Source organism: Sinocyclocheilus anshuiensis, unplaced genomic scaffold (assembly GCF_001515605.1).
Source record: "Sinocyclocheilus anshuiensis isolate Anshui unplaced genomic scaffold, SAMN03320099.WGS_v1.1 scaffold267, whole genome shotgun sequence".
NCBI lineage: Eukaryota > Metazoa > Chordata > Actinopteri > Cypriniformes > Cyprinidae > Sinocyclocheilus > Sinocyclocheilus anshuiensis.
The window spans coordinates 3,993,328-4,005,642 of NW_015552637.1; the positions used below are offsets into that span (position 1 = coordinate 3,993,328).

Sequence of the window (12,315 nt, forward strand, 5' to 3'; positions counted from 1 at the left end):
TGGGGGGGGGGGGGGGGGGTTACTGTCACTAATCAGCCTAGTCTCCACACCAGCCAATCCCAGCTCACTCCCTCACCAGAGTACTAATCACACGCACCTGCCATCCATCTGCACACTCATCAAGCTGGCTTCAAAAGCACACAGCGGTCTCGTTAACACGTAAAGGACTAATTCCCAGTTACTACAACGCAATTCTCCAAGCTAGTTCTTCAGTGTCTATCCTGTGCTTACCTCCTGTTATTCTCCAGCGTGTTCTCCTCGTCCCTGTCCTCCATCTTCTCCGTGCTCCTGATCATCCGCTCATCAACGATCTCCTGGTCTTATAAGATAGACTATCTTTATATTCCTCGTCCACTCTGCTCCAATATTATTACCCAGTCTACCCACCTGATTTCCTGCTGAACTCACGTTATTGTCAATAAACTCCTGTTCACCATCATCTCTGTGTTCCGAGTATGCTTCCGTAACAAGTAGTAGTAGTAGTAATAATAATAATAATAATAATAAAGCAATTAAGTAAAGCGCCACACATTTGGTGTATATACATGTTGCAATTAATACACAGCTAAAAAGACACATTTAACACACACACACATAAGATGTATACATTATCACACAGCAAAGAAAATATTTTGTAACTTATTTAATATATTTATAAGTATATATTTAAATGATTACATACTTAGATGATTTTATGTCAAGTTTCTAAAGCACAAACAAAAATAACCACAAATTATTACTTTTTTATATAAAAAATTAAGTCTTTATTTCAGCATTGAAAAGTCATATTATGGGTGCAACATTTGTATTTGGTTGAAAAGAACTGAAAAAAAGAGAGATTACTATATATCAAAGGTCAGATTTTCTATATTGTACATATATGCATAACAGTTTAATGAACATGAAAACAGAAAATAAGCATATTTATAGAATATAAAGCTAAATGCTGTTTGAGTTTTATTGTTTTATTGTTGTCAAATTACTACATAATGTTACTCAGAAAGTTATGGTACAAATTCTGGATAACAATATAGCAGCTTAACATACAATTAGAAATAAAATTGAATTAAACAGTGCATCGCATCGTAAGGAAGCTATTCATATGTACAACAACATAAGCAACAATACTGACTGCCACAGTGATGAGTTTATCCATACTGCTTTCTAAACAAGTCTTTGGTTTGTATCTTTACATTTAGTGCTCGTCACATCAATGCTTAACCCATCTTTTAAGAAAAAAGAAGAGAAAATAAAATACATTACATGTAAAATACATGAAAGTGAGGTTTTCATGAAACATTTTCAAATGTCACCGTTCTGGCCATTTCAATTTATAAAACCTATTTAAGTACATATTTAATCATGGCACATTTCACAAAGGCCTGTATTATTTGGCGAAATCCTTCTTATAAGTTCATGTACTACAGATTTGACTTGTGCATCATACTGTACTGTACCTGTGCCACTAGTAAACAAAATTGAGATAAATACTGTAGATTGATATAAAGTTGAGAGTTCTTGTCAGATTTAGGATTGTGCTAAAAATAAATTGTATTTTTTTGTGTATGTTGCTGTCTGGAGTCTATGTTATGTCTTTTCGTATAGCATTATATTATTTAAATTAACAGAAAAATATGTTTTAATATTTTTTTTTTATACAGGTAAATGAATAACATTTTTGCAATCTGAGCTGAACATGACAATGGATTTAATTTGTTTTGCCACCATACATTCTGTACAAACCTGTAATAAAGTAGGATAAAAATTCCCTATACTCTAAAAATATGAATTTTTCATTTACGTTTTTGTGTCGGGAAATAATACAGTATGTACATATACTGTATTATGTAAATATGTTAAAAAAGTAAATATGTGCTCTCATATTTACCCAAAGTACAGCATCAGAAATGGTTCTTGGCCTCCGTGAGTCAGATATTGTCCTTGGGACAGGTTGATCATCACAGAACATCTGATCAACACCAGACGTCTGATCTCAGACTGATACGAGCAACACATCTGACCTCAACAGGCAACATTTCAGTCTCGTATTAAAAAATGTTCCACTCTGAATGGCTATGGTGTGACCGCCCGTGCCATTTTGTGCACTCCTGGGGAGTTTTCATACATCTATGGAGGCAAACATGAGAGGAAGTTTGCTGTTATGTTATATAGATATGCTGTTGAAAGTGTGATCCTGCATCACTCACCCTCATGGCTGTGGATATCCAGGGCAGAAAGCGTGACACACGCGTGTAGACGCCAGGCTTTTTGGCCATGGCACAGCCTGTGCCCCAGCTCACCACCCCCAGCAAACGATAGCGGCTGGTCTTAGACAGGACATCCGCTGCTACGAAAGGACCACCGCTGTCCCCCTGACATCATATGAGAGACAGTATCTCATATCACTTCATAATTCCACACAGCCACATCATGCACATTAGTTGTGAATGTCGCCCTCTAGTGGACGTGCTGCTCTGTCCACTGGACTGATGATGTCAGAGCTGAGTGGCAGATACCTGGCAGGAGTCGGTTCCTCCTTTCTCATAACCGGCACAGAACATGGTGGTTGTGACCTGGTTGTCATAATAATCTGGGCCATTGCACACCGCATCACTGATGATGGGCACATGGGCTTCCTGGAGGACGTTGGCTTGCGTGCCTGCAAGAAATCAAGTGACGTGAAGGAGGGGGCGTTTGTGTGAAACTGAAACTTCTGAAAGTCTCTAGAATCTTTAAAGGAATATTCATCATTTTTCAAACTAATGTCTACTGTTCACTTCATGTCATGTTGGAATTATCATATTTAAATGGACAGTACAACCCAAAATGAAAATTGTGTCATCATTTACTCACCCTCACTTCATTCCAAATCTGTACGACTTTCTTTCTTTGATGGAACATAAAAGAAGTTACTTTGAAGAATATTGGAAAAATAAAGTCATACAGGTTTGGAATTACATGAGGATGAGTAAATTAAGTCAGAATTTTAGTTCTTGGGTGCACTATGCCTTTAAAAGCATTGCAATTTGTTACAAAATTACATTACTATTATAAAAAGAAATGAATCACAGTGTGTTGCATTGCCCCTTTTTATGGCAAGCAACTTTTGCTTTAGTTTTTCTCACTGTTGGGATATAATACATACAAAATTTATAATTGTGAATTTTGTTTCTTTTGAGTGACATACATCCAGGAAATGTTCTCAGAACTTTGCTTTTTGCAAAATTTTCTCAAAATTATGAACAAATGTTCTTCCAGTAACGTTAATAGAACATTTGTTCAAAATAGGTCTTTAATAACATTCTCAATATGTTATTGTCAATATTCATGGAACTTTTTTCCTGAAACATTTTATTTGAATGTTCGTCTAACGTTTTTTAAATGTTACTACTTGTGTCAGATTGTTCAGTCAACATTCCCATAATGTTTGCAAAATAATAATCCTTTAATGTTTTTGCTAATGCATAGCCAAGAAAAAAAAAATAAAAAATAAAAAACTGGACGTTTTGTACATTAAGAGAACATAAAAAAAAAACATTTTCATAACTTAATGGAATTAAGTTAAAATATGTGGGTTTTTTTAGCTGGGAATGCATATATAACTGACCAAGACCAAATAGTTCATGCATGATTCGCACCAACAAGTTTTCCATTTGTAATTAAATTGCAAATTGGCAATGTTTATATGCATTCTTCTCTTGAATATGATCATTCTGACATGACATGAGGGCAGCCAATGTATCACATTCTGTCAATTACTACACAAGACAACAATACATGACCCGTGTTAATGAACAAACAGGAAATGTGTTTACAGTAAATGAAGGCTTAGCAGGTAAGTGGACAGAGTCATGAATAAACATTTAAAACATGCAACGTTTCTACAAATATAACTATATTTTGTACAATTTCCTAAAAGTATACCCATCGTAACTGAAACATGCTAGAATGATAACGATGCAGTGCTACTATTATATACTATTATAGTATTTATTCATATTTTAAATGGGCTTTTATTTTTATATTTTCAATTTTCATTTCAATATTAGTTTTAATTTCATTTCATTTTAGGTTTTAGTCATTTTGTTATGTGCTTTTGTCATTTTTGTTATTTTTTAATAATTCTGTTTAGATTTAATTTATATTTCATTTTTTTTTAAGTTTTAGGTTTTCATCTAATATTTACAGTATATTTTACTTTATTAATTACTGTATTAATTTAATTAGCAATGTTTTTGTTAATCTTGTGAAAAATACGTGTCCTTTAACATACTTTAAAAAAAAGAGTACTTATTATGGAAATAATATACTTTAAAAGAAAATACGTGCGAATTGAATGTAATGTTTTCAAACTCTTAATTGCATGTTATTTACAATTAACTCATAGATTAATTGTATATTAAATGCAATTAATTAAACTTAAGAGTGCTAAAACTAATTTGACATCATTATAACGTGCACTTTTTTAAAGTGTGCTAAGAAACATAGTCATGAAAGTGTGCTCTCTTTAAAGGGTTAGTTCACCCAAAAATTAAAATTTTGTCATTAATTACTCACCCTCATGTCGTTTCAAACCTGTAAGACCTTCGTTCATCTTTGGAACACAAATTAAGATATTTTTGATGGAATCTGAGAGCTGTCTGACCCTGCATAGACAGCAACGCAACTGAAATGTTCCCAAGTCCAGAAACGTAGCAAGGAGATCTGTGGTTCATCCGCAATTATACGAAGCTACGAGAATACTTTTTGTGCGCAAGAGAAAAAAAAATTACGACTTTATTCAAGACGATTTGTTGTATAAAGTCGTTATTTTTTTTCTTTTGTGCACAAAAAGTATTCTCGTAACTTCGTATAATTACGGTTTATGTCACATGGATTATTTTACAGATCTCTAAATAAAAATAAATTTAAGTACTGTTTCGTTTCTTTTAATATTATATTATCTGCAACAGTTTTTTTAAAATATACTTAAAGATTTGTACACTAAGATAAGTACACTACAAGTGCACATTCAATACGATTAAGCACACTTCTTTTTCACAAGTGATAACAACACTGGAATAATGTGATAAGCCCTAAGGGCTGCACAATTAATCGAATTTCTAATCGCGATTACAATTATGGATGCCACAATTACATAATCGTTCAAAGTGGCAATTAATCGCTCAAAGTGTCAAGGCACCGGTCTGATCTGGGTTTGTTTATGTTGTGTCCTGGTCTGTCTGGAGCACATGGCTGTCAGTTGGTAATTATGTTTGCCATGTGCTCTATTGTCTATTGTTACCCCGCCCCTCTCATTACCTTATCTCGTTAGGGGTAACACCTGTTTCTGATCATTAGTCGCCCTTAAATTCCCCTCTTGTTTTCTGTCCTGTGCCAGATCGAAATCTCTGCTCTGCTGAGTTAACCTGGCTCTTGTCGCTGTTGACTGTTATCCTGTTTCGTCTAGCCTAGTCTTGTCTAGTTTCCTTAGCTTTTATTTTACTTTTGATATTAGGGTTTTTCTTTTGATTTAGCCCAGTTCCTTCTAGTTCCTAGTTTTAGCTCCAGCCGTTTAGTTTTGTGTTCGTTTTTCCCTTCCCCTCTGCCCTCTCCAGCCCCTGTCTGCCCTGGCTGCTGGACTCCCTTCTGTCTGCCTCCTGCCTCCTTCCCCTCGCTGCCCAGCGTTCCCTGCTCCCTCCTGGAGTTCCTCTCCCTCTCCCTCCCACCATCGCCATTCTCTGGCCCCTGGAATTATTTGGAGAGCTGGACTGTCTCGTTGCTCGTGGACTGTTACTCGCGGCCATTTGCTCTGGAAACCCCCTTTTCCTAGATACGTGCTGTTGAGCTGACTTTCTCTTCCCCGGACCTGGTTGGGATCTCTCCAGATTACCCTCTCAGACAGTGGCTTCGTTCCTGTTTGTTTTCGAATCTCAATAAACACCTTGTTATCCCTGCAACTGATTCCTCTTCCTTTACCACCCCTGACACAAAGTCCACTTATGTTATTCGGCGTGCTTAAGATGTGTTTTTTTTTCTTTCTACATGTTATCTTAAGGGTTTTTCCCATTATTTTAATTTTAGTTTTAGTATAACATTATAATACCATTCATATTTTTACTTTTTTATAATTTAAAGAAGAAACCAATCCGATGTATAGTTGACATTTGAGGCTTAATGCTATAGAAAAGCACTAAACGTTTTTCAGTTAGAGTGTTTTCAGCTTGTTTATTTTCATATAAAAATATGGCATGCAGTTGCATCAAACAATGGTATAAACATAATTCAATGTGAATTGTGATAATAGTAATTAATAATCGCAATTACAATTTCAAGGGAATAATTGACAATTATGATTTTTGTCATAATCGTGCAGCCCTACTGTTAGGTTTCTATCACAAGTTAGTGTACATGTAAGGAAAGTTGAAATTATTGTCTGATAATCGATAGCTGGTCACGCATGCGGTACATTCGGTGCCACAACACTCACTCAGGTAACTGACACAAAGGTCAAAGCCAGACAGACTTCAGTTCCAGGTAAAGAGATGATAAACACTGGAATGCAGCACTTCAGTGACCTTTAATTAAATACACAGAATAAGACATTACTAACCGTAATACTCCACATTACCCCAGCCGGTTACTGTACCCATCTGGCCATCCGCCAAACGCTGGCCGTAGGTAGGAAGACACACTGGCTGGATATAATCTAAAACACCAAAACAAAAGATGTCAACTGAGAGGAAAACACACATAGTCAAACGCAATACTTGTGAAAGCACACTAGAGGGAACAAAGAGCGATTTTTAGCTTCTCGCACTCAATTTCCTCTGATTTACAATGAGACACAAATGCATTTCAGAATCAAATCCATCATATTTCCGCAACATTCTGGTTAATAGTTACAGAAAACTCTGGATATGAGGAAAAGATTTGTCCTTCTGGAATATTTTGCCAGTATTGTCTTTTGTTTCAACTCAAGGCCCCTTGGAAATAGAGGAGCTTTGTTCTCAGGACGAGCAACTTGAGACCGGAGCGAGGTTTTACTATAATGCTGTGTTCAGTCAGACAGGCCTGTAACATACCAGTACTTAATGAAAAACACCTCTAAACAGACTCTGATTAAACTACTGCCAGTAAAGACTTGTCCTTGTTACACAGAGCCATTTCCTTTATGAATGCATTCTTTTATGAACATACTTTTTGTATTTAAAGGGGTCATATGATGCGATTTCAAGTTTTCCTTTCTTTTTGCAGTGTTACAAGCTGTTCGTGAATAGATAAGATCCCTAAAGTGGCAAACCCAAAGAGATATTCTTTATAAAAGTTAAGACTGGTCCACGCCCTCCTAAAACGCCTCATTTAAACACGCCCCCACATGTCTACGTCATGATGTGGGAAGATTTGCATAACGCCGCCCAAATGTTCATGCAAAGAAAGAAGGTGTAACTTTATTGTTGCTGCCACCGCCGCCGCCATGTTGTGAAGATGCTGTGTGTTTCGTGGCGAAAGCGAAAATACTTTGTTTGGTCTTGCAAAAGAGGACACGACTAGAAATCAGTGGTTAAGTTGTATTTACAACACTGTTCCAGAACAGTTCAACCCAAATATTCAGATGTGTGCAGCACATTTTATGGAGGACTGTTTCCTGATCCTGGGAGAGTAGACTATAATGTTAGTATAGTCAGGCTGTTCTGACTCACAGAAGTACGTTTTCATATTTAAAGAAGTTGCCACTGCATCACAGTATGGTAGGGGCGTAGTATTTCCATCACACGCTTGAGGTATTCGGCCAATCACAATGCACTGGATAGCTGGCCAATCAGAGCACACCTCGCTTTTCAGACCGATGAGCTTTGTAAAAATTGACGCGTTTCAGAAAGGCAGGGCATAGAGGAGAAACAATAATGTACAGTATGTGGAAAATAATGTGTTTTTTAACCTTAAACCGCATAAACACATTTCATTACACCAAATACACAAAATAATGTTCTTTTTAGCAACATCATATGACCTCTTTAAATGCCTTGAAACACAGCACACAAAAAAACCCAACATGACATTTACAGTAACATTTCAAAGATACTTTTATTCAGAGATAAAAACGTTTCCAGTAATTTTTTTCCGTCCAAACTGAAAGCAAATATGCATAATCACAGCCAGTCAGAACACATGTGATGTTTACTATGCATCTAAATAGAGCAGGATTTTGGCCAATTAAATTTCATTGTGGGCGGGGCTACCTATTTCCTCTGGGTGTTTGTAAGAACTCACCAGTGAACTGCAGAGGTTTTGTCAGAGCAAGGACTGCTATGTCACGACTGTTGTCATCAATGTTGGCGTCGACGAAGGGCAGGTAGCTGCTGTGGTAGACAACCGTCTTCACCTCAGCGATCACAATGTTCTTACGGATGGGAGTGTTGTAGATCGATCCCATCAGAACCCGCCAGCGTGATACATGACGATACCTCCTGACAATACAGTCAGCAAATCAGCGTATTAGAATGATTTCTGAAGGATCATGTGACACTGAAGACAGGAGTAATGCATCACAGGAAAATGTTCATTTTAAAATATATTAAAATAGAAAACCATTATTTAAACTGTAATAATATTTCACAATATTACTGTATTTTTGATCAAATAAATGCAGTCTTGAAAAACATTAAAAAAAATCTTATTGACCCCAAACTTTTCAAAGGTGCCATATAGTTTTGTAAATTGTGTGTTGCATGTAAATGTCACTAGAAAACAGCAAAACCCTCCACAAGAAAATAAATCTTCTTAAAGGTGTTGTAAGTGATGTTTTTAAATACTGTAAAATGCCACTTCACATCTAACAATTAAAATTGCAAAAAGGTTTAATAAAGATTGAAGAATTCAATTTTGTCAGACTTAGAGGTGCATACTAGATAGTAAAGTCTGTAGACAAATTTTGATGTTGGCTTGAGAAAGCCTAGCCAGAAAGTTTGAAATAGTTTTAAAAATGTATTTTTAAGATTAAAGTAATTTAAAAACCTTTAAGTTTCAAGGTTTTAAAGCCATGCAATCTGTAAGATAGAAAGACATTGCTACCACATTTCGTGCGAAACTAGCAAGTTTTAGCTTGGTTCTAGATGTTAACATGTTTTAGCATATTTGCTAACATAAGTTAAGATGTTGCTAGCAGGTTTTTAGCATGTATTACCATGTGGCTAACATACTGATATGCATTGCATGTTTTAACACATTTCTAGCACGATGTTGATAGCAAGTTTTACCACATCGCTAGCATGTTTCTCACATGGTTTAACACACTGCTAACATTTTTACCATATTTTCTAGCTTATTTTAGGCCACTGCTAGTATGTTTTAGCACATTGTAAACATGATTTAACATGTTAGTTGTGTCCCACATGAAGTAGGCTTCTGTACTCCACCATCTAGTCTATGAATTATATAATGTTATTCTGTCACCCAATATCAGAGTAGCCTCTCCCCCCACCCCCACTACATAATTAAGTTAATATCATGTTAGAATGTTTTAAAGATAGTAGAAAAAGTGTGCCACTCACTCAGGAAAGCAGTGTGTGGCACTGACGATCCAGCGATCTGAAATGATTGATCCACCACACTGATGAACTCCATCATACTGTAGGCTGACCTGCCATGGCCACGAACCCTGGCGGGCATCCACTCCCCCCACGATCCGCTCCTCAGGCAGCATACGACGACCACAGTCTACGGTGATGGAGAGCGAACAAATCATGCACTTGCAGTGCACATATTCAATATACTACAAATATGCTTGAGTTGTTGCACTTACCCTGACAAATCACCTCAAGTATCTGACCTTTGTCACATTTACTGAAACAGAAATAAATCATTAGAATGTTTTAGAGAGGTTAACAAAATTGCACGTTTTTCGCTTTTAGTTAGTGTTTCTTTTTTGTTTGCCAGATTAAAAAGCAATCTGATTCACTGTTAAAGATGAATTGTGTGATTTCTGCACCACTAGCGAAACCAAATGAAATTGCAATATGATGTCTAGGCAACATTGGCTCTTTTCAAGGACTTTTGAGTCTCTCGTGCTCATCAAGACAGCATTTATTTGATCAAAAATACAGTAACAACATTAATATTGTGAAATATTAAAATAACTGTTTTCTATTTTAATATATTATAAAATGCAATTTATTTTTGTGATGCAAAGCTGAATTTTCAGCATCATTACTCCAGTCTTCAGCGTCACATGATCCTTCAGAAATCATATGATCAAATGAATATGAATCATCTAATATGCTGATGGCCTTGATGACCATTCAAATTTAGTCCAGTTTTAATTGTATGTAACTTACCAAGGATAAAGGGCTGTTTTTATCTTCTTCCCATAAGTTAACTCACTCTCTTTTACGCAGAAAAAATCTCGGTCACCACCATTATCAGGAGCACACGTCACTGAGAAATTCACTGCTCTGATTAGAGAGTAAAAAGCAAATCAAGACATGACCGAAATAATGATGAATTCCAGTCATATTTTAAACCGGCTTGACTAAATTTCTCACAGTTAGCTGTGAGCCTGGTGCGTGTCGTGTGTTTGTTACCTGACGAAGCCCATCTCTTCACAGCTGATGTTGGCGATGAGCTGGTTGGCGCTGGATGAGCAGATGTGTTTCCACCTCCGCTGGGTGGAGTCAAACACTCGCAGCCTCTGGTCTGCTGCGCTCACCTGTACTGCAGGACATGATCAACACAGTGAGAATGTTCATACTGTTATAGATGACCCAATGCACTTTCTATGTTGCATGGGAATACAGTATACAAGCAGAATGCACTGTGCTGAATACTGCATGATACAATGCAATGTGATCAACTTCCATGTCCATTGTGTTGAAAAATGTAAAATGCTAATTAATGATTTTATTTCTAAGATTATAACTGGATGCCATTTGTTGAATTATACATGCAACATAAATATATGCATTTAAAAAAGTAAGTATTTACCGTATATTTATAGTGTAGTATTTGCACATAAATTAGTATTATAACTCAATTATTATTCTTGATTTTTTTTAATTATTAAAGGGTTAGTTCACCTAAAAATGAAAATTAGTCCATAAATTACTCACCCTCAAGTCATCCTAGGTGTATATGACTTTCTTCTTTCAGACGAATCCAGTTGGAGTTATATTAAAAATTGTCTCTGATCTTTCAAACTGTTTCATGGCACTCAGCAGGTGTTGCATGCATCCGTCCAAAAGCAGTTAATTAAAATGTGCCCATCCATAGAAAAAAAAGTGTCTTACACGGCTCCGGGGGGTGAACAAAGGCCTTTTGTAGAGAATCAATGCGTTTTTGTAAGAAAAATATCCATATTCAAAATGTAATAATCACTTTAATCTAGCTTGCGCTCAGTTTGATCTCTCCCCTGCGCTTACGCGTGCGTCAATTCTGTAAGAAATTATAGTCTGCCTCGACCCAGCTTCCACTCCAAATTGTGTTAATCTATGCTCCTTGCCCTACAAAGAGTTTAATTATCATAGAGATAGTTCTTTCCGATCTTAATAATATGTAAATAGTACCTCCGGAGCGATAATTTGTCACTTATAGCGTGGGAGTAGTAGCAGGCCATCAAGAACCATCTGCTGACCAAAAGGGTGCATAAAATAACTGCTAGGGATTCTGTTTAATCTTATCACCTTAACATTTGGTTGTTCCCACCTGAGAGACTACCAGATTCTGTTTAATCTTATCACCTTAACATTTGGTTGTTCCCACCTGAAAATCTACCAAAGATGTGGGAACGGAAGGCTATCACTTTCATTGTTATCCGCAATTTACATTTAAAACGAAACTTCATTTACATGTTGAGCGGGAAGATGAACGTAATACAGTATAAAATGTTTGAGCTTAGGATGTTCGGGGTTCATTTAGACTCCGCTGAATCCGAAGTGCTGTTTGTACTTTGTCACTGCTACTCTGTAATAAAAGTTATTCTTCGTCAAAGATCTTCGACGTCCTCATCACTTTTTCTTACACTTCTGAGCGGCGAATGCACAAAGCCGACCTCCATACGTTATCCGCCCGGGAACTGCTTCCAGTGTACAACAGTGAGTGCAAGCTACATTAAAGTGATTATTACCTTTTGAATATGGATATTTTCTTACAAATCGTTTGACAGCACTAATATATATATATATATATATGATTACAAATGAACAATGCTTACCATCAAATAATCCAGTATCTTCTGTTGTTTTGAGATATGTGACTGAAAAACAAACACAGAAATCAAGTGTAAAGTGTCTCTGAAGTGGCTGCAGTATTCCATTAAATCAGCAAGCAGAAAGTCTCAGC

General features: G+C 36.4%; 1 protein-coding gene across 3 annotated transcripts in view; it reads right to left on the reverse strand.

The window, feature by feature from the left end:
* Positions 1-796: 796 nt before the first annotated feature.
* Positions 797-12,315, reverse strand: part of hpn (hepsin) — a 20,771-nt gene continuing 9,252 nt past the window's right edge. For 2 of the 3 annotated variants that reach the window (XM_016458398.1, XM_016458397.1), the window contains exons 5-13: positions 10,563-10,692; positions 10,317-10,433; positions 9,785-9,825; positions 9,534-9,699; positions 8,254-8,450; positions 6,593-6,688; positions 2,517-2,659; positions 2,208-2,372; positions 1,237-2,127 (exon numbers count right to left, since the gene is read on the reverse strand). In XM_016458398.1, the coding sequence (XP_016313884.1) occupies positions 2,074-2,127; positions 2,208-2,372; positions 2,517-2,659; positions 6,593-6,688; positions 8,254-8,450; positions 9,534-9,699; positions 9,785-9,825; positions 10,317-10,433; positions 10,563-10,692 (1,109 nt within the window). In that variant the 3' untranslated portion in view covers positions 1,237-2,073. The other variant, XR_001631733.1, reaches the window with a different exon arrangement.